Below are 26232 nucleotides of genomic sequence, written 5' to 3' on the forward strand. Positions count from 1 at the left end.
AAATTAAAAATTCACTTTTATTTCCAATATAAAGTTGCTTTAACCCCAATTTTCCATTTTTACTAGGGGTAACAGGAGAAAATGCACCCCACAATTTGTCCTGGATTTTTTTTCCTGAATATGGCAACACCATATGTGTGGTCGTAAACCGCTGTTTGGGGACACAGCAGCATTCAGAAGTGAAGGAGCAGCATCAGGATTTTCTAACATGTAATTAGTTTAGGGCCCATAATTATTTTTTTTCCACCCATGTTGCTGTATGCAGGCTTGTTTTTTGCGGGATGGGCTGTAGTTTTTATTGGTATCCTTCTTGTTTACATATGTCTTTTTGATCACTTTGTATACCATTTCTTGTGGAGGTGAAGTGGGCAAAAATTGCAATTCTGTCATTGTTTTATATTTTTATTTTTTATGGGCTTCCTCTTGTTGTAAATATTATATGATTATTTTATTCTGTGGGTTCATACAGTTGTACTGATACCAAATTTAAAAACAGTACAGACCAAAAGTTTGGACACACCTTCTCATTCAAAGAGTTTTCTTTATTTTCATGACTATGAAGGCATCAAAACTATGAATTAACACATGTGGAATTATATACATAACAAACAAGTGTGAAACAACTGAAAATATGTCATATTCTAGGTTCTTCAAAGTAGCCACCTTTTGCTTTGATTACTGCTTTGCACACTCTTGGCATTCTCTTGATGAGCTTCAAGAGGTAGTCCCCTGAAATGGTCTTCCAACAATCTTGAAGGAGTTCCCAGAGATGCTTAGCACTTGTTGGCCCTTTGGCCTTCACTCTGCGGTCAAGCTCACCCCAAACCATCTCGATTGGGTTCAGGTCCGGTGACTGTGGAGGCCAGGTTATCTGGCGCAGCACCCCATCACTCTCCTTCATGGTCAAATAGCCCTTACTTTCAAAGCTTTCCCAATTTTTCGGCTGACTGACTGACCTTCATTTCTTAAAGTAATGATGGCCACTCGTTTTTCTTTACTTAGAATTTGTATTATGGCAAGAAAATAGCAGCTAACAGTCTATTCAGTAGGACTAATCAAAGCCAAAGGTGGCTACTTTGAAAAACCTAGAATATGACATATTTTCAGTTGTTTCACACTTGTTTGTTATGTATATAATTCCACATGTGTTAATTCATAGTTTTGATGCCTTCAGTGTGAATCTACAATTTTCATAGTCATGAAAATAAAGAAAACTCTTTGAATGAGAAGGTGTGTCCAAACTTTTGGTCTGTACTGTATATTTTTTCATGTTTTACTACTTTTTCAGCATAAAATCCCCTTTGTGTTAAAAATAAATGATATTTTGCATCGCCACATACTAAAGTCCATAACATATATATTTTTTTGGGATGGACTGTAGTTTTTATTGGTAGCATTTTTGGGTACATATGTCTTTTTGATCATTTATTTTTTTGTGGCGGTGAGGTGACAAAAACAGCAATTCCATCATTGTTTTCTTACATGAATTTTTTACGGTGTTCAGCGTGTGGGATAAGTAACATGATACCTTTATAGATTAGGTCGTTACGGACACGGAGATACCAATCATGTGTATTTTTTTTTATTTTTTAATGACTTATAAATGAACGGATATGAGAAAAGGCAATTTTTATTTGAAAAAAAATTGACACTTTTTTTTTTATCAAGACCCATTTGGATCTTGAAGATCCAGTGGGCCTGATGCATGTACAATGCATTGCAATAGTCATCTACATTTACACTAAGGCTGATCAGAACCTTTGTAAGGCACCCGGTTGCCATCTGAACCATCAGGTCGCTGCCATCGCAGCATCGGCGGCCAAATGGAAGAGAGAGGGAGCTCCCTCCCTCTCAACCCTATGGATGCCGCAGGCGGCTACTGACCGCTGCATCTATGAAATTAAAGGGAACCTGTCACCGGGATTTTGGGTATAGAGCTGAGGACATGGGTTGCTAGATGGCCGCTAGCACATCCGCAATACCCAGTCCCCATAGCTCTGTGTGCTTTTATTGTGTAAAAAAACCCCGATTTGATACATATGCAAATTAACCTAAAAGTCATATCTTACTTGTGTGATCAGAGAAGAGTCATATTTTCAAGCTCTGACTCATCTCAGGTTAATTTGCATATGTATCAAATATTTTTTTTTTACACAATAAAAGCACACAGAGCTATGGGGACTGGGTATTGCGGATGTGCTAGCGATTTGGATGAGGGGTCTGATGGTGGATCTGTCTCCCTACCCTCAATAAATGAATGGATACAGTATTTTCGAAAAACTCAAATTTATGAGGATATGGAAAGGAAACGGAGAGCGGCACGTGTGACCCTTTAGACATAAATTTATAGTGTACTTATAACTGTGTTTGATAGAGCTGTAGTGACAAAAGATAGGTTTAGAGGTCACGGTGACGTAGACTAGAAGGGAGGTATCTTTTTGTGAACTTAAACTCAGTTGTTTCCACTCAGTAATTAAAGCCCCAGACGAAGCATTATGGCGAAACCCGGGTCGGGCAACATATATTGTTCTTAATACGATTTTATTCCTGCATTTTTGTAAGTACATTAAACTATTTTTATCTGCAACCACTGGTACGTACTTCACTATTTCTGCGCCTTCCTTCCTTTCCGAGTTCTATGGAAGTGTGAGACGGGTGATATCTCAAAGTGACGCTTTGCTGGTGGGATCGTAGTTCAGATAAAGATCTCCTGAATTGACTGCTCCTGGTCCTTGCCTGCCTTACAACTAAAGCTCCTTGATTGAAGACACACCGGTCTCTTTCTATGCGCATTACGAGTGATCTTTGTGAGTATATCGCATACATCCGATGCGACAGGTGTTTAGAACATACTACACCATAGTACGTTTTTTCACTGCATTTCAGGTTTCCATGCAACTGTTGAGAATTATTGATTGAATATGGTCCATTCAACTGAAGATTTTTTTCCGAATGTAAGAAAGAGAAAAAAAGAACATTCAAAAGAATCTTCTCTTGTAGCGCAATCCTTTCTTTTATCATTTTATTCAACGGACTTTTTCCCACATTGTCTTAGGATTCACAGCGCTTGAGGGGACTATACAGAGACTTTGTGCTTTTATTCTAAGAGCTGTAGGGACGACAGCCTATTGGGGAGGGGGGGTATAGTTTTATTTTGTTGATATAAACGCGGAATCTAATGTGATATGCATAAAATACATAGGATATTGTTTTTTCTTATAGGGTAGTTGATTGTTGTCTACAATGGCTGTCCTGTATGTAGTTGTTCTTTTTGTTTTGATGCATGTCTCATACTTTTTTTTTTGGGGTTATTGTCTCATGTAGGGGCTCATTTTCGCGTACATAGGATTTTTTTGATCACTTTTATTACCTTTTTTGGGAAGTAAGGTGGGCAAAATTTAAATTTCAGCATAGTTTTTATTTTTTATGGCGTTCACCATGCGGGGAATGTAACATGACCGTTTTATAGATCAGGTCGTTTACGGACGCGGTGATATATAACATATGTAGGGAATTAAATTTTTTAAATCAAGGATAAAATCTTTTTTTTTTTTTTTACTTTTTTTTTTCACTTTAACATTTTTTTTTTACCTAGACCCACTTGGTTCTTGAAGATCCAGTGGGTCTGATGTCTGTATAATACAGTACAGTACACTATATAGTGTACTGCACTCTATTTCACTTACACTTTGTCTGAACAGATCTCTGCCTTTAGCACAGATCTGTTCAGCACTGTGGACAGCGGGATGCCTGGGAAGGGTAGAGAGGGGGGCTCCCTCCCTCTGTGACTCCATCCTGTCCAGGGGCTGCAAAGGCACAGCAGCCCCCCTGATAAGAGAGGGAGGGAGCTCCCTCCCCTTCCATACAGCGGTCCCTACGGACCGCGGCATGGAAGGGGTTAAAACGGCTGACATCTGCACAGATGTCAGCCGTTTGAATCAGAGTGTCAGCAATGAACTGACACTCTGATTCAACCGCTCGGTCATCCTGAGAATAAACGGGGGCGGGCAGAAGATCGCGCACCCGCCCCCCCGCAATCCTCCCCCTCCCCGCTACGCCCACAGGCACAAAAACACAGAGGGCTGCAGGGAAGGGGGGGTTATCTTTGAAATACAGCCACTTTGAGGTTTCTGGCATTGTCACAGGGTGCCTGCTGAATGATTTCAACAGGCACCCCGTTCTGATCACTGCCGGCCGTGCGGCAGTGATCAAAACTACACAGGACGTACGGGTAAGCCCTGTGTCCTTAAGTACTGGGACATCAGGGCGTACCTGTACGCCCTGTGTCTTTAAGGGGTTAAGCCATTCTGTTGTTGATTTACTTCTATGCTTTGGGTCGTTGTCCTGTTGCAACATCCATCTTCTGTTAGGCTTCAGCTGGTGGACAGATGGCCTTAAGTTCTCCTACAAAATGTCTTGATAAACTTGGGGATTCATTTTTCCTTCAATGATAGCAATTCGTCCAGGCCCTGACGCAGCAAAGCAGCCCCAAACCATGATGCCCCCACCACTATACTTCACAGTTGGGATGAGGTTTTGATGTTGGCGTGCTGTGCCTCTTTTTCTCCACACATAGTGTTGTATGTTTCTTCCAAACAACTCAACTTTGGTTTCATCTGTCCACAGAATATTTTGCCAGTACTGCTGTGGAACATCCAGGTGCTCTTGTGCAAACTGTAAATGTGCAGCAATGTTTTTTTTGGACAGCAGTGGCTTTCTCTGTGGTATCTTCCCATGAAATATCCATTCTTGTTTAGTGTTTTACGTATCGTAGATTCACTAACAGGGATGTTAGCATATGTCAGAGACTTTTGTAAGTCTGTAGCTGACTCTCTAGGATTCTTCTTCACCTCATTGAGCAGTCTGCGCTGTGCTCTTGCAGTCATCCTTACAGAACGGCCACTCCTAGGGAGAGTAAAAGCAGTGCTGAATTTTCTCCATTTATAGACAATTTGTCTTACTGTGGACTGATGAACAGCAAGGCTTTTGGAGATACTTTTATAACCCTTTCCAGCTTTATCCAAGTCAACAATTCTTAATCGTAGGTCTTCTGAGAGCTCTTTTGTGCGAGGCATCATTCACATCAGGCAATGCTTCTTGTGAAAAGAAAACCCAGAACTGGTGTGTGTTTTTTATAGGGCAGGGCAGCTGTAACCAACACCTCCAATCTCATCTCATCTCATCGATTGGACTCCAGTTGGCTGACACCTCACTCCAATTAGCTCTTGGAGAGGTCATTAGTCTAGGGGTTCACATACTTTTTCCACCTGCACTGTGAATGTTAACATGGTGTGTTCAATAAAAACATGGTAACATTTAATTCTGTGTGTGTTATTAGTTTAAGCAGACTAATTGTCTATTGTTGTGACTTAGATGAAGATCAGATCACATTTTATGACCAATTTGTGCAGAAATCCATATTATTCCAAAGGGTTCACATACTTTTTCTTGCAACTGTATATTGTTTATTACTAGGAAAAAAAAAAGAAAAAATATGTCATAATTGCCGTTCAGTGGTACTAAAGCCATTTACGGGGTGTATTAATAGGAAAGATACATACGTCCTATTAGCCGTTCTGTAGAGAAATGTGATTCATATATTTCTTTTTTTGTTGGGGGGGTTTATTAATTGGAAAAAATATATGTCTTAATTGCCATTCTGAGGTGAAGTTACATTGTACTACAGCTTTTTTGGGGGGTTATTTTAATTTAATTCCTTTTCCCGAATTTGTGGGCAGAAGGTGAAGCGTGGCCAGGGTGCCAATGTTGGCACCACGGCCCTCCGTCAACACATGCAGCATCACCATAAAGTAGCCTGGGAGAACCGTGGCTCTGATGTGGTGGTCCAGCTTGCCGCAGCAACCCAGTGGCACGCCGCACCCGATTTCAGGCAGTCAAGGCTCCACCACCTCAGCCGAAGGGAGCAGTCTGTCCTTCCCATCATCTGCTGGTCCTGATGCTCCTACTCCTCCTAGTCAGTCATTCCATCAGCAATCGATCACCAAAGCGATTGCCAAGAGACAACAGAATGCGTGCACTCATCCAATGGCGCAGAAGCTGAACATGCTCCTGTCCAGGTTGCTGGTGCTGCAGTCCCTCCCTTTTCAAGTGGTGGACTCTGCACCTTTCAGAGAACTGATGGCTTGTGCCAAGCAGAGGTGGAGAGTCTCAAGTCGTCATTTCTTTGCGAAAAAGGCAGTACCAGCCCTGCACATATATGTAGAACACAAGGTCCTTGAGCCTGTCTGTGTCTGCCAAAGGGCACAGCAGCGCCAACAAGACAATATATGTCCTTTACGGCCCACTGGATAAATGTGGTTCCTGCCCAGTCCCACCAGCAACTTGGCCAGGTGACGCTGCTTCTGCCTCCATGTTCTCACACTGTTGGTTCTGCGACAATGTCTGCCTCCTCAAGCATACCACATGTGCAGGGCACAGCGGTGTCACGCTGTTCTGCATCTAGTTTGCCTGGGCGAACGGAGTCACACAGGGGAGGAACTGCTCCGCGTCCATCAAGATATCGGATCCTGGATTTCTCCTCTGCAACTCAAAATCGGAACCATGGTGACTGACAATGGGAAGAACGTGGTGTCAGCGCTGCGTCAAGGAGGGCTGAGCCATACACCCTGCAACGGCGCATGTGTTCAATCTGGTTGTAAAGCGGTTTCTGAAGTCTTCACCTCATCTGCAAGACATCCTAAAAATGGCCAGGAAACTTTGCATGCACTTCAGCCACTTGTACACCACAAAGCACACCCTCCTTGAGCTGCAGTGGCAGAACGGCGTCCCCCAACATAGGCTGATATGCGACGTTTCCACCCGTTGGATTTCCACCCTCCATATGTTGGACCGATTATATGAACAGAGAAAGGCCATAAACTATTTCTTGATGATAGAGGTATTTCCCTGTGTATCTTTGATGCCAGTGGCAGTTCATGCGTGACACCTGCCGTTTGCTCGGGCCCTTTGAGGAGGCCACTTTATTTGTCAGTCGCCAGGACTACGGGGTGAACAACGTCATTCGACTGATTTATGTCCTGGAACAGATGCTGCTAAATCTGGCTGGCCAGGGGACAGGAGACGGGGTGACTACATCTCACGGCCAGATGAGCCCTGTGGGGGCTGAACTAGAGGAGGAGGAGGACATTCGAGCACAAGCAATGCATAGAGAAATGGCTGGTTTTTCTACATAGGTGACAGGAGAGAAGGAGCAGGAGCAGCCGGAGGAACTACAGGGCGATGAGGAAGACGAGGCAGATGAGCCAGACACACTGTGGCAGTATGCAGTGGAGATGGAGGCAGGCAGTGCCTCCGAGTCACTTGCGCAAATGGCTCGATGCATGCTCAGCGTAGTGACAGCCGAATTGTCACAATTCGGCAGAGGGATGACTACTGGCTCTCCACCATGTTAGACCCTCGCTACCAGTCCAAAATGGGGGACTTTTATTTTTATTTATTTTTTACACCCGCTGAGCAGGAGGTCAAACTGAACTATTATCGAGACATCGTATGTAGTCAGTTGGTTGCTGCATGTGCGCCATCGCCCATCCTCACACAGGCCCTCCGCACTCACGTTCCACTGCCATGGCTGCTGGGGGATGGGGAGCAGTATTAGCTCCATCAGCAGCAACTTAAGTCTAGAGTCGCTGATGAGCAGTTTTCTTCACCTGCCTACTGAAGAAACTACTCACCAGCTAGACATAGAGCAGAACCTGAACCAGCAGGTTGTAGCATACTTTCAGTGCACCCTGCCACCCCACAACGAAAATCCCCTGGACAGCCAAACTCGATTTGTGGCCGCAACTGGCTGAGTTTGCCCTGGACAAGCTTTTCTGCCCGGCCAGCGATGTGGCATCAGAGCGGGGGCTACCTGCTTCAGCTACTATTCTGATGCTGCCAGCTGCTGCCAGGTGCTCCTACTGCCACCCAACATTTTCATCTGGTACTGGTATTGATCTCCCCCCCCACCCCACTGTCACTGGGTCACTCTGTGGTCTCCTCATGCTGATTCCACCTCACCACTGTGTGGTCTCTTCATGCTGCTGCCACATCACCTGTCTTTGGTCTTCTCATGATGCTGCTACCGAAAGAAGACATGCAAATATTCCATTCACGTGTTATCTCTGTTTTGGATCCACTCCTGTTTTGTTTTTTGTTTTTTTTGGCTTTAGCAATACAGATGGCTTACTGACCAAATGCTGACGAGTGAAGGCAGATGCTCAACAGACAGGATCCATTTTGGGGGTTATTGTTCTGACTGATCAGAGGAAGGGCAAAATAATTAGTGACGTCAACACAAACTTACTGCTGTCACCCTCTCTATTCTGTCAGGGGGGTTCTACTTGTATAAGTGTTTAATAGAACAGGTTCTGTAGACATCTATGTGGAATCAGCTGACGACTGTGAAAAAGGAGTGTGCTCTTTTACGCTGTAGTAGGATCTTGGGCCTCTGCACGGTTCTTTATACCTGGCGCTAACATTGACCTGTAAGACTGAGTTCACACTTGAGTTATTTGGTCAGTTTTGGCCACATAATTGACCAAATGAGTGAAGTGTGAAGTGTGAAGTGATTCTAAGAGCGACACCTGTCAGCTGAGTGTCATACTGACTTACCGTATTGTTTCACTACCACAGCAGACTCCCTATGCATGTTACTGCAAGGCACACAGTGTTCTACACCACTATACAGGCTCTCTGCAACCAGGAAATAGCTCTAACGCTATTCAAATCTTTTGGGAAAATTCTGCGAACCGACCGAATTTGAGAAATCCGCTCATCTCTAATTGATACATATCTACAAGGTTTAGAAGGAAATAATCTATAGGAAATTACCTCTTAAGCTGGCAACACCTAGATCCTGATCACTGTTATCTACCATGGACAATCTAATGTGTATTTTACAGCCAAACTTTCTCTCCGTATTGTTTATGTTATGATTGGTAGACACATCTCCTGGTGGCAATAAGTATGCATTTTCAGCCAATACAAGCGTGCACAGTCTGCTGTGCTTTACCATATGGCTAAAGGCTAAAAACCACAAACCGACTTTGATTCTGTTTTAGATAAATTTAGGCGAGTCCCTGTGGGCGCTAGTCGCTCTATCACTACTTTTGGCCTACTCCTACAGGAACTGGTGCTAATGGATCTCTGGCGCATAAGACACCCCAATACGCAGTTACTCATGCCAATCTAGTACATATAGCTGCTTATCTCATATTTATTTAGCCCTGGGATCGGAACAGCTTCTGCCCTGGGTCTCCGGTCCTCACTTTTAGTTAACCTGCAAATTCCCTATTTCCCATTGCTACAGCATACTACATGGAAGTTACAACCCATTTTGGCTGCGACTTATTCCCCACAATTCGTTAATTGCCTCATTTTGTCGTTAATGTAAGATCCGTTTCAATCCTTATGGTATGGTATTCCATGAAGGAGTCTTGCGGAGGGTGATTATGAAGGGTATAGCAAGTATTAAGTCTAAAACGAGGGAAAAAGAGCAATCTTTGAAGAGGCCAAATGAGGAGGCTGAAGCTTCCTATATTACTAATCCATCAGATGCTAATTTAGCAATCTGGAAGGCCACACAGGATGCTTTCAAGATGTATTTGTTAGAGATAGCTGATAATAACAAATTTTTTTTGTCAAGCAGGCACAATATGAAGCTGGAGAGGGGAGTGGACGGTTTTCTGAACCTCCAGGTAGCCTCGTACAATGGCGGAGGCCGTGTGGTATTGTCACTAGATGCCCCTAAGGCTTTTGACAGCATTGAATGGGGCTTCCTATGGGGAATAATGAAAAAGATGGGGTTTGGACCCAAGTATATTAGATGGGCACAGTTATTATATTCACTACCACAGGCATGTATGCAAGTTAATGGTTCCAATTCTGAACACTTTGGGCTGGGTAGGGGGGGGACACAACAAGGTTGTCCGCTTCCCCACTTACTCTTTGCTATAGCCATTGAACCACTGGAGGTCCAGATTCGAGGGAGCATGGCTAGCATGGCTATAGAGGGCTGTGACGGACTGAACCGTCACTGGGGCTGCTGGAGGAGCCTGAGGGCCAGCCTCCTTCCTACAGACTATGGACTGAGAACTATGGAGACCCCCTCAGACCTTTTGGGGTTACAAGGAACTATGAACCCTGATTTGTGTGTGTAATTTATATGCCACATATTTCCTATTGCCCATTAAAAAGGCATGGTGTGGATTCAGCAACACAAAAAGGGGTTAACTCTGCACTGAGACTCCCACTGATTGTGTTAGTGATGGGATTAAGATGGTTGATTATAATAGCAGCCGACTCCTATGATACACTCAGGAGATAATCCCATCACATGAGTCTCCTCTTCCCATTCATTCATTATTGAGGGGGTGAAGATATCTGTTTGCATGTTCATTGTTGATTGCGTCAAAGACAATGCCAATGTGTTTGTTGAATAGGGTTAGTTTTGTGGTTAAACTGTACAGGATTGGCTGCTATGTCATGTCCTCAGTATGTCATGTGTATATAAGTCAATGCTGTGTGTTCAATAAAGAGTTCCTGTTTTACCCTTCATCATGTTGAGGCTGGTGTTTGGGTAACTGATCGACACTGGGGATTACTATACGCTGAAGATTTGCTATACTCCCCTGGCTATACTATTAGCTCTTGTAAGAGCTGTTCCTGCTTTCTGGATTTAGGAGAGGTTCACCCACTGGAGCCTGGAGCCTTGTCGTAGGTCCAGGGTGGGTAGGAGATGGTGAGACCTCAACCAAGCTTCGGCGGTTCGTGGGGTCTGCAGTGCTTACGGTGTCAAGTGGAGTGTTTGGAGTCCTCGGGAAGCGCTAGGAGCATCCATCGACGGAGGTACTCGGGGTGCCAGGAGATCCGTTACATGGGCTTTAGGCATGGTCACAGGGAGGAAAAATAGCTCTTTATGCCGATGATATGTTACTATTTCTTGCAAATGCTGCTGATTCACTTGTGTATACTATGTCCACTATACATACTTTTGGCACCTACTCAGGGCTGAACATTAACTGGAAAAAGTTGGTTCTTATGCCAGTAGACCTTTGGAAGCAGGATGGGGTCACAGTAATGGAGGAATTACAATGTGTCACCTCCTTTAAGTATTTAAGAGTAGTGGTATCCATGAAGCCTAGAGAGTATATCCCTTTAAATATACAACCTCTCCTTGACAGATGGCAAACTAACATCACTGCATGGAAAAAACTTCTACTGTCAATCGTGGGTAGGACTAACATTAAAATGATACTTATGCCACAAATTTAATATTTTTTTTTTATATACAGTGCTGCCCATAATTATTCCTACCCCTGGCAAATTTTGACTTAGTTACTTTTATTCAACCAGCAAGTAATTTTTTGACGGGAAGTGACATAGGTGTCTCCCAAAAGATAATACGACAATGTACAAGAGGCATTATTGTGGGGGAAAAAAAATTCTCAGCTTTTATTTACATTTGAGCAAAAAATACAAGATGTTCCGCACTGTGGAGAATCTCAGAGGACGTGGTCGGAAGCCAAAAGTGACACCTGTGCTGGCCAGGCGGATAGTTTGAGAGGTGAAAAAGAATCCAAGGATCACCACCAAGGCCATCCTGGTGAATCTGGGCTCTGCTGGTGGCAAATTACTCAAGGCAGACAATCCAACGGACACTGCACACTGCTGGGTTCCACTTCTCCAGATAAGGCACACAAAAGTTTGCTTGGCCTTTGCAAAAGCTCACCTGGACAAAGAAGAAGACTTCTGGTCTTCTGTGTTATGGTCAGATGAAACAAAAATTGAATTGTTTGGTCACAATGATGCTTCCTTCATTTGGCGTAAAAAAGGAGAAGCATTGAACCCAAAGAACACCATCCCCACGTCAAACATGGTGGTGGGAACCTAATGCTTTGGGGGTGTTTTTCAGCCAATGGACCAGGGAACCTAATCACAGTAAACGGCACCATGAAAAAAGAGCAATACATGAGGATTCTCAACAACAACATCAGGCAGTCTGCACAGAAACTTGGCCTTGGGCACCAGTGGACATTTCAGCATGACAATGACCCAAAACACACAGCAAAAGTGGTGAAGTAATGGTTAGCAGACAACAACATTAACGTTTTGAAGTGGCCCAGCCACAGCCCAGACTTGAATCCAATTGAGAATCTGTGGAGGGAGATAAAGATAAGGGTGATGGCTAGAAGACCCTCCAACCTGAAAGATTTGGAGCTCATTGCTAAAGACGAATGGGCAAAAATACCTGTGGAGACATGCAAAAAGCTGGTCTGCAATTATAGGAAGCGTTTCATTGCTGTAATAGCCAATAAAGGCTTTTCTATTGATTATTGAGAAGGATATGAATAATTTTGGACTGGACACTTTGCTCAAATGTAAATAAAAGCTTTTTTCCCACAATAATGCCTCTTGTACATAGTCTTATTATCTTTTGGGAGAAACCTATGTCATTTCCAGTCAAAAAATTACTTGCCGGTTGAATAAAAGTAACTTTCAGTCAAAATTTGCCTGGGGTATGAATAATTATGGGCAGCACTGTACCTCCCCAGTATCGGTGCCAGGTCACAGCTACCAAAAGATAAATAAATTGTTTAGTTCATTAATATAGAATGCTGGCCCACCTAGAATTAAGCTAGAAAAATTGCAACTACCAATTGGGGAGGGGTATAGTATTGCCCAATATGTGGCTCTATTTTCTAGCCTCCCAGATGCAACATTTTGCTGGGGGGGGGGGGGGGGGGGAACGGGGGCTCATCCAATTCTGTAGATTCTAATGCCAATGTTATCCAGAAGTTGGTAGGTTACAGTCCCATTTATCAAAAAACAGATGCTTTTCAACAGGTGGGAATAGGAAGTCCAATTTTTCAGTTGATGTACAGAGTTTGGGATAGGGGCAAACAGGAGCAGGGAATAGAGGGCAGTGTATATTGTACACCTCTTTGGAATAACGCCAGAGGTGTATAAACTATCACAACTTGATACTTGACACTCACATGGCATTGTAATGGTTAGCTATGTATAGGGATGGGGTTCTTAAATCATTCACCCAGTTATAGGAGTTACAGATACCCCACACCACATTTTATTACTACCTTCAGGTTAGGCATGCCTTGCAGGCCGAGAATAAACTTAGATCTATTCTCCCAACTAAAATGTGTTATATATGACTCAGTGCTCCAGACAAAAAAAATAAAATAATAAATACCTAGTAGCCATTGGCTCCTGAACTGAAAAATTTAGGAGCCAAATTAAATTTTTAGTTGCCAAATCGAAACCGAATCAAAATTTTGGTATCGTGACAACGCTACGCTGATCAGATCGGGGTTGTTTCGATCCCAAAATTTTGATTCGCTTTCGTCACCATAAAAAAGTATTGCGATACTCAATACCGCGCAAAAAAAAAAAACAACATGCATGCATTTCGCATTTTATGAAACGTTCAGCCCATAATAGAACAGTCCTATCCTATTTTATGGGGTGACAAGGTGACTAAAAAATGGCGAATGCTCACCGCATAGGAGATATTTTTTAATAATTTAATAGTTTGGACTTTTCGGACGCAGCGCTATGTAATATGTTTATTTATTTATTGTTTATATATCTTATATGTAAAATTGGGAAAGGGGGGATTTAAACTTAAAATTTGAGGGTACTTTCACACTAGCGTTTTTCATTTCCGGCATAGAGTTCCGTCACAGGGGCTCTATACCAGAAAAGAACTGATCAGGTATATCCCCATGCATTCTGAATGGAGAGCAATCCGTTCAGGATGCATCAGGATGTCTTCAGTTCAGTCATTTTGACTGATCAGGCAAAAGATAAAACCGTAGCATGCTACGGTTTTATCTCCCGCTCAAAAAACTGAAGACTTGCCGGATCCGGCATTTTTCCCCATAGGAATGTATTAGTGCCAGATCCGGCATTCAAAATACCGGAATGCAGGATCAGTCCTTCCGGTCTGCGCATGTGCAGACCGGTAAAAATGTGTAAAAAGATACAAGACTGATCCGTCTGTGCGCATGACAAGCGAAGAGATGGATCCGTTCTTGCAATGCATTTGTGAGACAGAACAGGGTACGTGACAAGCCCAAATGTGCACGATGATCAGGAACCCTGGCATATTTATTACATGTTTTTTGGTCTGCGTTGATGAATGAACTCAAATGGCAATAGCAAACGTGTTATACCAGGCTAGAAAACTAATAGCATCTCTGTGGAAAGACCCGAAGGCCCCTACTCTCTGCACCCTCATGAAAAGAATCTCGAAGTTAGGGGAAAAAAAAGGAATTTTCATCAAAAGGGGAACACAAAAAAGATATATTGATCTATGGCACACATGCATAGAATATTATGGATTGTCTGCCCTTAGAATCGGAAGCACACAATATTAGTGTATTAGGAATGACTAAAAAAATTTTACCCTCTAAGTATAATAGGGACTATTGACAGATTTATGACCTATTCCCTATTTTTTTTCTCATTTGCTAGTGGTTGCTGCATGAGGGGGGGGGGGGGGTTGTTTAGGGTTGTAGCTTTAGGGGGATATCAATGTGAAATATTGTACAGGGTTATTACTGTCATTTTTGTATGTTATAAAAACTCTAAAATGATCTGATACAAAAAAAATAATAAATTTTTTTTTTTTTTAAATACGGATTTGTTGGGAGCTTTCCTGCTATATATGGTAAATGGACACAAAAGATGCAGTATAAAAAGAACACTAAAATTTGTCAGTTATAATTTAGAGTGCATACAGAAAGTCTTTAGATCCCTTCACTTTTCACATTGTTATATTGTAACCTAGTGTTAAAATAAAATAAAAAAATACCCCCATAATGAGAAAGTGAAAACAGAATTTTAGAAATGTCTGAAAACTTATTAAAAAGGAATAACTAAAATTTTGCATGGACAAGTATTTCAACCCTTTGCTATGATACTTGAAATCTCTTGGGGCCTTTTATTTTTCTTGATCATCTTTGAGATGTTTCTACACCTTGATTGGAGTTCACCGGTGGCACAAAATAAAAAATAATAATCTGCTTAAAGTTCCCAAGAGCACAGTGGCCTCTATAATTCTTAAATGGTACAGGTTTGGAACAACCAGGATTTTTTCTAGAGCTGCAGTTGAGAAAAAGTTGAATGGCACAAAGTACAGAGATATTCTTAATGAAAACCTGATCCAGAGTGCTCAGGACCTCAGACTGGACTAAGGTTCACCTTCCAACAAGACAATGACCCTAAGCACACAGCCAAGACAACACAGGAGTGGCCTTTGGACAACTCTGTGAATGTCCTTAAGTGGCATGAATAAAGTAAAAAAGTAAAAATCGGACATCATGTAGTAATGACAACCTCTTTCTAACAAAGCTAGAACCAACCCTGTACCTCATATGGACCCAGATATCTCCCAATTCATTGCTCCAATTGTTCGGCTAGATTTATTTCAAGCTTCCAACCTGACAGAGCTTCACGTGATCTGCAGAGATCGGCAGAAAATCCCCAAATCCAGATTTGCAAACCTGGTGGATCATACCCAAAATGACTGGAGGCTATAATTGCTGCTACATGAAAGACAGGGAAACTTTTTTTTATTTTTTTATTTTAGCAGAAGGCTGCAACATAATATAACGTGAAAAAAGTGAAAAGGTCTAAAGATTTTGTGAACGCAAAGTAGCTGCAATGACAAGCTGAATAAAGTTATAGATCAAATCATCTTCCAAAGTAGACCTTTTATAGCTCCCACATAATTTTATAATGAGCAGAGGAAATATTATTTCATACCTATGTACTGCTGATGTACTGTCTTGAGAGTTTGTGACAAGGAGTGTGTTTCTTCATCTTGGAAGGTTTCATTATCAGCAAATATATCCATTGCTGATCTTGCATGACTAACAATCATCTCCAGAGTGTTTCCTTCAACCTCCTCAAAATCATCAGGGTAATCTGGCAAGTCTTCATCACTGGAACCTTAGGGAGTACAAGGAACATGTAAATGACTGACTTTATAAAAGGTAGAATTTCTTCAGTGATCAAAGAGACCCTGAACAAGAACACTAATATATCTGTCAGCAGATTTGTACCTATGATATTGGCTGACTTGTTTCATGTGCACTTGGCAGCTAAAGGCATGTGTGTTGGTCCCATGTTCATATGTGCCCACATTGCTAAGAAAAATTATGTTTTAATATACTCTAAGTAAATGAGGCTCTAGGAGCAATGAGACATTGCCATTACACCTAGAGAGTCAGCTCTATAATTAACAGTATGCAAAACTGTATGCAACAGCATGTATTGCAATTCACATATTTTGTGCTGTGCTGTCACACTTTTATTTTATTTTATAGGAGTTAATTATTATGCTTTTTTTTTTCTTTTTTTTGAACAATTCACAATAAAGTTATATTTCTTCAATTATCTAGCTGTGCCATCAGTTATTATCTCCTTTTTTTTTCCTTTACACTGCAACCCAAGAGGAAAGGTAAGGAAGGACACTCCAAGTTCAGTAAAAGTAATGCAAATATCACCCATATACACACATTATCTTACTCAATACCAATAAAGTTTTCATCCATGTATATAGTGCAGGGTTAGTTGCCAATTCCCAGAAAACATAGCATCACATTGGTATGGTGCTTACCAATGTCTTCTGGAACATCATTATTCTGGTTCCGAAGGCACGTCTCACCCTCAATATCCTCTTCTATAGAAGAAATGCTGTCTTTGTCAAAGTCCTCAGAGTAATCAGATCTATCACCGGTACTTGACAATTCATCGTGATCCCATAACTCACAAGAACCAACATCTATTTTACAGGCAGCTGGTGGAGTAGATTTGCACCTTAAATCAACTTTGTTTATTCCATGACATGTCAGTGATGTTTTGCTCCGGTTTTCTGTAGGACAAACCTCTCTATTATCTTTCTTGTCCATGTTCTGTTTGTACAGGTGAAATTCGTGTTTTTGGATAAATTCTTTTAAATGTCCCTGAACAAAATCTAAGCTCAATATGGTTTTTGCACTTGGTCTCGATTCTGGACATTTAACAAGAATAGTTTTAACCAATAAGTGTAAATCAGCTGAGTAGCAGTCTGGCAGTGGAAAATAGTCCCCTTTGACAATTTTGTAGAAGAGGCTTATTAAGTTGGTTGCATGAAATGCTGGCTTTAGGGCGCACAATTCATAGAGTAAACAACCAAGGGCCCAAATGTCAGATTTTGAGCTATATGGAATATCTTGACACAGCTCTGGACTGAGATAATATGGTGTTCCTACACATGTACTTGCCATATCCAAGGTGCTGTTCATAACTTTGGATATGCCAAAATCCCCAAGTCGAATCATGCCCTTTTTGGTGAGAAAGACATTTGAAGTCTTGATATCTCTGTGGAGGATTTTCATGGAATGGATGTACTGAATGGCCATAGTCAACTGAATAAACCAATCCATGATAATGTCTTCGGAGCAGAAAACTCCTTTTCTTTGATTAATGTAATCATCCAGTGCCCCACCATCACAATAGTCCTGAACAATGAATACATGTTCATCCTCTGGGTCACAGAAGTATTCATAGCACATGACAATGTTTGGGTGTATAAGTTTACGTAGAATAGTTGCTTCTTGTACAACAAACTCCTTGGTTCTCATTTGTTTGGATGCATCTATCTTAATAGTCTTCACAGCATACATCTTCTTAGTCTCTTTATTTCTCATTAGGAACACTTCAGCTGTGGCACCTCTTCCAATTTTCAATATTTTCTCATAGTTCTCCATGATGAGTCCACATCTACATGCAATAGAAAGCATCATGAACAATTTAAACTTATGTAGTGTTGACTAAAACACCTGCCAGGGAGATCCCAAGTAGGTACTATAGAGTGTAGTATAGCAAAAGAATTACAATATAGCACATGGTCTACCAAAGAAATTCAATGGTAAAATGAAGTTTATACACAATACCAATGGATGCCTCATCTTTTTGGGAAGATGTAATCTGAAGTGCTATGCTATATGCTGCTTTCACATAATGCACCATCATAAAGCTTATCTCTTTAGATAAAAATGTACTCAAATGGACCATGCTATATGCTGCTTTCACATATGCACATTTTAATCATGCAGTCTATGGAGCAGTTTATATTTACATGTTTATGTCATAGAGCAACCCCTTCAGGACCAGGTCATTTTTTTTATTTTATTTGACATGCGTCACTTTATGTGGTGTAAGGTGGCAGCAGGTAAAGTGTTAAATGGCGTATATATTCCACCTAGGTTTGTTATCTATACATGGTGAGGGTCTCCGTTCCTAGCCCTGGAACAATTGACTCTGCAGCCACTTGATTAATGCAGCTGGGCTGAGGCCTACTCAGGCTGCATTACGTGGAGGAGAGCCAAACAGGGTAGTTGCTCTGTGTGAGCAGAAGGTACAGGTTGCTGTTAGGGCTGTTTCACACGAGCGGATGCCGTGCGTGGCATCCGCTCCGTGAAAGAGTGCCAAGACCCGATGCAGACTGCAGAGGCACGGAGCATTAACATGACTGATAATGCTCCGTGCCTCTCTGTGATCTCTTTACTACGAAATCACAGGGAGATAAAGTTGTCACTGTGATTTCGTAGTAAAGAGATCACAGAGAGGCACGGAGCATTATCAGTCATGTTAATGCTTCGTGCCTCTGCAGTCTGCATCGGGTCTTGGCACTCTTTCACGGAGCGGATGCCACGCACGGCATCCGCTCGTGTGAAACAGCCCTTACTCTGTGTTATTTGGGACAGTCAGGTACGTTACTGTCTAGTTAGTGCTTGGACGAGCAGGAGTTTCTTTACGTTATGTTTTCTTTTTGAACCGTGCATCCTGTACATGTGCTGCCTGTTTACGCTGACAATAAATGCTGGAAAGGACAACGCTTTGAAACCTTAACCCTTTTAGGACCCTGCCATTTTTTACCTTAAGGACCAGGCGATTTTTAGCAAATCTGACATGTGTCCCTTTATGTGGTGATAACTTTCAAATACTTTTACTTATCCAGGCCATTCTGAGACTGTTTTCTCGTCACAGTGGTAAATTTGAGTAAAAAAATTTCAAATTTTTATTTATAAAAAAAATACCAAATTTACAAAAATAAATAAAAATTTTAAAAATTAGCAAATTTACAAATTTCAATTTCTCTACTTTTATAATAGATAGCAATACCTCCAAAAATAGTTATTACTTTACATTCCCCATAAGTCTTCATGTTTGGATCATTTTGAAAATGAAATTTTATTTTTTGGGGACGTTAGAAGCCTTCGAAGTTTAGAAGCAAATCTTAAAATTTTTAAGAACATTTCCAAACCCCAATTTGTTCAGGACCAGTTCAGTTATGAAGTCACTTTCTGGGGCTTACATATTATAAACTATAAATCACCCCATTTTAGAAACTACACTCCTCAAGGTATTTAAAACTGATTTTACAGACTTTGTTAACCCTTTAGGTGCCCCATGAGAATTAAAATGAAAATGGGAATGAATTTTAAAAATTTCAGATTTTGAATTTTAATCTTTTTCTGCAACACATCAAGGGTTAACAGCCAAACAAAGCTCAAAATCTATTACCCTGAATCTGGAGTTTACAGAAACACCCCATGTGTGCTCAAAAAATGATGTATGGACGCACAGCAGGCTTCAGAGTGGAAAGAGCACCATATGACTTTTAGAGAACGAATTTAGCTGGAATGGTAATTGGGATCTATGTCGCATATGAAGACACCCAGAGGTGGCCCTAGAGTGGAAACCCCCAAAAAGTGACCCCATTCCGGAAACTACACCCCTCAAGGAATATTTCAAGGTGTGTAGTGAGCACTTTTACCCATCAGGCATTTCACAGAATTAGGAAACACTCGGCTGTGAAAATGAAAAATTACAATTTCTTGCAGAAAAAGTTGCTTTTACACCCACATTTTACACTTTCACAAGGGAAAACAGGATGCACCCCACATTTTGTTTCAAATTTCCCCCCGAATACGCCATATGTGCTAAAAAAAAATGACGTATGGATGCATGGCAGGGTTCAAAAGGGAAGTAGCACCATAGGGCTTTTGGATTTTGCAGGATTGGCTTTTGGGAGCTAAGTCGCATATGAAGACACCCTGAAGTACCCCTACAGTGGAAACCCCCCAAAAGTGACCCCATTCTGGAAACTACACCTCTCAAGGAACATTTCAAGATGTGTAGTGAGAACTTTGTCCTCCAAGGTGATTCATGGAATTGGCTGTGAAAAAGAAAAATTAACATTTTTCCAGAAAAATGGACTTTAGGCCCAAATCTTTCACTTTTAAAAAGGGGGAACTGGAGAAAATGCACCCCCTAATTTATTGCCCATTTTTTCCGCCGATTACAGCAATACCCCATATATGCTTGTATACTGCTATATGGGTGTACCACAGGGGTCAGAAGGAAAGGAGCACCAAATGGCTTCTGGAAGGCAGATTTCTCCGGCGCCATCTTGCGCAGGCGCAATCTTGCAATTGACAGGCGCCATCTTGCAATTGAACACACCCTGAGGTGGCCCTAGAGTGGAAACCCCCAAAAAGTCACCCCATTCCAGAAAATACACGCCTCAAGGAATATTTTAAGGTGTGTAGTGAGCACTTTGACCCATCAGGCATTTCACAGAATTAGGAAACGCTTGGCTGTAAAAATTAAAAAAAATTCCAGAAAAAGTTGCTTTACACCCACATTTTACACATTCACAAGGGAAAACAGGACAAAATGCACCGCACATTTTGTTCCCCATTTCCCCCCAAATACGCCAACACCCCATATGTGCTCAAAAAATGATGTATAGCCGCACGGCAGGCTTCAGAGTGTAAGGAGCACCATATGGCGGTTAGGAGAGAGGATTTAGCTGGAATGATAATTGGGAGCTATGTCGCATATGAAGACACCCTGAGGTGGCCCTAGAGTGGAAACCCGCAAAAAGCGACCCCATTCCGGAAACTACACCCCTCAAGGAATATTTCAAGGTGTGTAGTGAGCACTTAGACCCATCGGGCATTTGACAGAATTAGGAAACGCTTGGCTGTGAAAATAAAAAATGCATTTTTTTTCCAGAAAAAGTTGCTTTACACCCACATTTTTCACAAGGGGTAACAAGACAAAATGCACCCCACATTTTGTTCTCCATTTCCCCCCAAATACGCCAACACCCAATATGTGCTCAAACAATGATATATGGCCGCATGGCAGGGCTCTAGATACAAACAGCTAAATATCGATTTTGAAGTGACCCCATTTCGGAAAGAGCACCCCCGTATGAACATTTTAATTGGCGGAAAGGGTACTTTTTAGCAAACAGGTGTCTCACAGAAGGCAGAATTACTTGAGAGAAGCAATTCAAAGCGCACATTTGTAAAAATGAAAAATTAATAGCAGACCCTAATTTTTCATTTTCACAAGGGGTTAAAGGAGAAAATGCACACCAGTATATATGTTCCCCATTTTCTCCCCATTTTGTGAACACCCCATATGTGCTCGTAGCCTGCTGTATTGGCGCACAGCAGGCCTCTAGAGGCAAAGTGCAAAATATGTTTTTCGCAGGCTTGAATAAACGGATATGGATTTTAGCTGCCATGTCACATTTAAAAAATTTCCTGAGGTCCCCAGAAATGAAAAACCCCCAAGAAGTGAGCCCATTTCGGAAAGAGCACCCCCGTACGAACATTTTAAGTGGTGGAAAGGGCACTTTTGACCTAACAGTTGTTTTATAGAAATAAATATGTAGTGGTTGGTGAAAAGTGGATATGTAAGCTATACGGACTATTTTAGAGGTATAAGGTGGTAAAATTACAGTACATCAAGGATGAAATGAATACTCCATGGATGTGTGGTAGATTCTGAAACACTCCTGCATGCACAGGCCCGGTTTTTCAGGGCAGGTTTCGCACTGGTAAATGGTATCTTTCCTTATCCCCCTTTTGGAACACACCCTGCACCTTTTTTGGGTCCTTCCCTTCCTTGCTGTCTGGGGGACTTGACCTGGAAAATGTTGCCCTGGTACGACACGGGCACCATAACTTCCAGAAGTACTGGGACCCTACCTGGCTTGGCTTTGAAAAATTAGGGCCTTGACAACCACCTCTTTGAACTGGGAGGAAAGTTCTTGTGTGGCCTGCAGATTGAAATAGCACGTACGCATTGTAAATTGCCACCTGCACAATGTGCATGGCCAGCGTTTTGTACACACTTTTGTTTTTCGTGTGGCGCTGTAGGGCTTCAGAACTTGATCTGAAAGATCAACCCCTCCCATGTGCTTATTGTAGTCCAGGATGCAAACTGGTTTGGGGACAGTGGTATTGGTACCTCGCACATGAGCAGGGGAGCTGGTATTTATGTGAACGGTGGTCAGTAAAAGGACATCCCTCTTGTCCTTGTACTTTACCGCCAGCATGTTCTCATGGAGGAGAGCCCTGCTTTCACCCATTCTCAGTGGTTGCCCTACCAGGGATCTAGGGAGGCCTCTCAGATTTTTGCGCACTGTGCCGCAAGCCACAGTACCTCTGGCATTCAGGGACCTGAATAGGGGTATGCTGGTATAATAGTTATCCACATTGAGGCGCTAACCCTTATCCAGCAGTGGGTGAAGCAAGTCCCACACAATCTTTCCACTAACTCCTAGGATAGGGGGGCATTCTGGGGGTTCTATGTGGGAATCTTTCCCTTCATAAACGTGGAACTTGTGGGTGTAACCGGAGCTACTCTCACAAAGTTTGCAAATTTTATGCCATACCTTGCCCGTTTGCTAGGCAGGTACTGGCGGAATCTAACCCTCCCTTTGAAAAGTAACAGGGACTCATCTACACATACATTTTTATAAGGGGTGTACACCTCAGAAAACTTGGTGTTAAAGTGGTCAAGGACGGGCCTAACCTTGAACAGACGGTCAAATGTCGGGTCATTTTGGGGTGGGCACTGTGTATTGTCGTTGTAGTGTAGGAATTTCCAAATTGACTCAAAACGCTTCCGGGTCATGGTCTGACTGTAAATTGGAGTCTGGTAGAAAATGTCCGAACTCCAATATTGTCCGACGTTTGGCTTCTTTACTACGCCCATATGCAGCACGAGTCCCCAAAACTTCATCATCATCTCTGCTGCACTTACTGGGGTCCAACCTAGGGGATCTAGCATATGGCGAGGTAGGGTTCTGAGCTATAAATTGTTGGGCATACAAATTGGTTAGGGCCACCATTAAATTTACTAAATCTTCAGAGAAGATGATTTTGAAAAAATCTTGTTCTGTGAAGCCCGCACTGTCTATCTGTATTCTGGAGTTACCCACAAAATCCGGAATTTGGGGCCGATAATAGTCAGGGGGTGGGGTCCATATGGGGTCACTCTGGGGGCTGCCTCCGCTGCTACCCTGGGGCGCCTTCTAGAGGGTCCCTCATCAGTAGAGGAGTAGAGGAAAGTGGCATAGAAACATAGAAACATAGAATGTGTCGGCAGATAAGAACCATTTGGCCCATCTAGTCTGCCCAATATATCTGAATACTATGGATAGCCCCTGGCCCTATCTTATATGAAGGATAGCCATATGCCTATCCCATGCACGCTTAAACCCCTTTACTGTATTTGCAGCTACCACTTCTGCAGGAAGGCTATTCCATGCATCCACTACTCTCTCAGTAAAGTAATACTTCCTTATATTACTTTTAAACCTTTGCCCCTCTAATTTAAAACTGTGTCCTCTTGTGGTAGTTTTTCTTCTTTTAAATATGCTCTCCTCCTTTACCGAGTTGATTCCCTTTATGTATTTAAAAGTTTCTATCATATCCCCTCTGTCTCTTCTTTCTTCCAAGCTATACATGTTAAGGTCCTTTAACCTTTCCTGGTAAGTTTTATCCTGCAATCCATGTACTAGTTTAGTAGCTCTTCTCTGAACTCTCTCTAGAGTATCTATATCCTTCTGGAGATATGGCCTCCAGTACTGCGCACAATACTCCAAGTGAGGTCTCACCAGTGTTCTGTACAGCGGCATAAGCACTTCACTCTTTCTACTGCTTATACCTCTCCCTATACATCCAAGCATTCTGCTGGCATTTCGTGCTGCCCTATTACATTGTCTTCCCACCTTTAAGTCTTCTGAAATAATTACTCCTAAATCCCTTTCCTCAGATACTGAGGCCAGGACTGTGTCAAATATTCTATATTCTGCCCTTGGGTTTTTACGCCCCAGGTGCATTATCTTGCACTTATCCACATTAAATTTCAGTTGCCAGAGTTCTGACCATTCTTCTAGTTTTCCTAAATCCTTTTCCATTTGTCGTTTCCCTCCAGGAACATCAACCCTGTTACATATCTTTGTGTCATCAGCAAAAAGACACACCTTCCCATCGAGGCCTTTTGCAATATCACTTATGAAGATATTAAACAAAATTGGTCCCAGTACAGATCCCTGTGGAACCCCACTGGTAACATGACCTTGTTTTGAATGTTCTCCATTGACTACAACCCTCTGTTGTCTGTCACTCAGCCACTGCCTAATCCACTCAACAATATGGGAGTCCATGCTCAATGACTGCAGTTTATTGATAAGTCTTCTATGTGGGACAGTGTCAAAATCCTTACTAAAATCTAGATATGCGATGTCTACTGCACCTCCACCGTCTATTATTTTAGTCACCCAGTCAAAAAAATCTATAAGATTTGTTTGACATGATCTCCCTGAAGTAAACCCATGTTGTTTTTCATCTTGCAATCCATGGGATTTTAGATGTTCCACAATCCTATCCTTTAATAGGGTTTCCATTAATTTGCCTACTATTGATGTCAGACTCACTGGTCTATAGTTGCTCGATTCCTCCCTACTACCTTTCTTGTGAATGGGCACGACATTTGCCAATTTCCAATCTTCCGGGACGACTCCTGTTACTAATGATTGGTTAAATAAATCTGTTAGCGGTTTTGCCAGCTCACCACTAAGCTCTTTTAATAATTTTGGGTGTATCTCATCAGGCCCCTGTGACTTATTTGTCTTCACCTTAGACAGCAAACTTAGAACATCTTCCTCTGTAAAGATACATGCATCAAATGATTTATTAGTCATCCTTTCTAGTGGAGGTCCTTCTCCTTTTTATCCTCTTCTCCCTCATTGGCAGACTCAGCATCAGAGGCAACATAGGCATATGCCTCTTCAGCTGAGTAAACTCGTTGGGACGGACGGGCGGGCCATTTTTATTTTATTGGGTTGTTTTGTGTGAAATGTGTAAAACTTAATTTAGTATGGGGTGTGTATGTAGTGTTTTCACATGTGAAGAGGCTTGTTATAAATTTGAAATATAGAGAAAAGGGTAGAAAAAAAAAGTGCTGGATGCACGCACAAACCTACACTAAGTAACTAAAACTGATTTCTATATTATATATTGTAACGGATCTCCTGGCACCCCGACCGGGTACCTCCGTCGATGGATGCTCCTAGTGCTTCCCGAGGACTCCAAGCACTCCACTTGACACCATAACCGCCACAGACCCCACGAACCGCCGAAGCTTGGTTGAGGTCTAGCCGTCTCCTACCCACACTGGACCTACGACAAGGCTCCAGGCTCCAGTGGGTGAACCTCTCCTAAATCCAGAGAGCACGAACAGCTCTTACAAGAGCTAATAGTATAGCCAGGGGAGTATAGCAAATCTTCAGCGTATAGCAATCCCCAGTGTTGATCAGTTACCCAAACACCAGCCTCAACATGATGAAGGGTAAAACAGGAACTCCTTATTGAACACACAAGCATGGACTTATATACACATTTTCCAACAAGGGTACCACCCCCGTGGACCTGGTTGGGAACTGAGGACATGACATAGCAGCCAATCCTTTACAGTTTAAACACAAAACTAACCCAATTCAACAAACACAATGGCATTGTCTGTGACGCAATTAACAAACACAACATGCAAGCAGACATCTTCACCCCCTCCATAAGGATTAAATAGGGACAGTGGAGACACATGTGATGGGATTATCTCCTGAGTGTATCATATGGTGATCTACTCATCTAGGAGTTGGATGCTATTATAATCAACTATCTTAATCCCATCACTAACACAATCAGTGGGAGTCTCAGTGCAGAGTTAACCCTTTTTGTGTTGCTGAATCCACACCATGCCTTTTATTGGGCAATAGGAAATATGTGGCATATAAATTACACACACAAATCAGGGTTCATAGTTCCTTGTAACCCCAAAAGGTCTCAGGGGGTC

General features: G+C 42.1%; 1 protein-coding gene across 1 annotated transcript in view; it reads right to left on the minus strand.

The window, feature by feature from the left end:
* The window catches only part of LOC120977989 (serine/threonine-protein kinase Nek1-like), a 135100-nt gene that overhangs the window by 31973 nt on the left and 76895 nt on the right, over positions 1–26232 (minus strand). Inside the window, exons 2-3 of the mRNA XM_040406198.1 lie at positions 16643–17787; positions 15787–15972 (exon numbers count right to left, since the gene is read on the minus strand). Of these exons, the coding sequence (XP_040262132.1) occupies positions 15787–15972; positions 16643–17774 (1318 nt within the window). The 5' untranslated portion in view covers positions 17775–17787. The remainder of the gene's footprint in view (positions 1–15786; positions 15973–16642; positions 17788–26232) is intronic.

The sequence above is a fragment of the Bufo bufo genome, chromosome 8 (assembly GCF_905171765.1).
Source record: "Bufo bufo chromosome 8, aBufBuf1.1, whole genome shotgun sequence".
Lineage (NCBI taxonomy): Eukaryota > Metazoa > Chordata > Amphibia > Anura > Bufonidae > Bufo > Bufo bufo.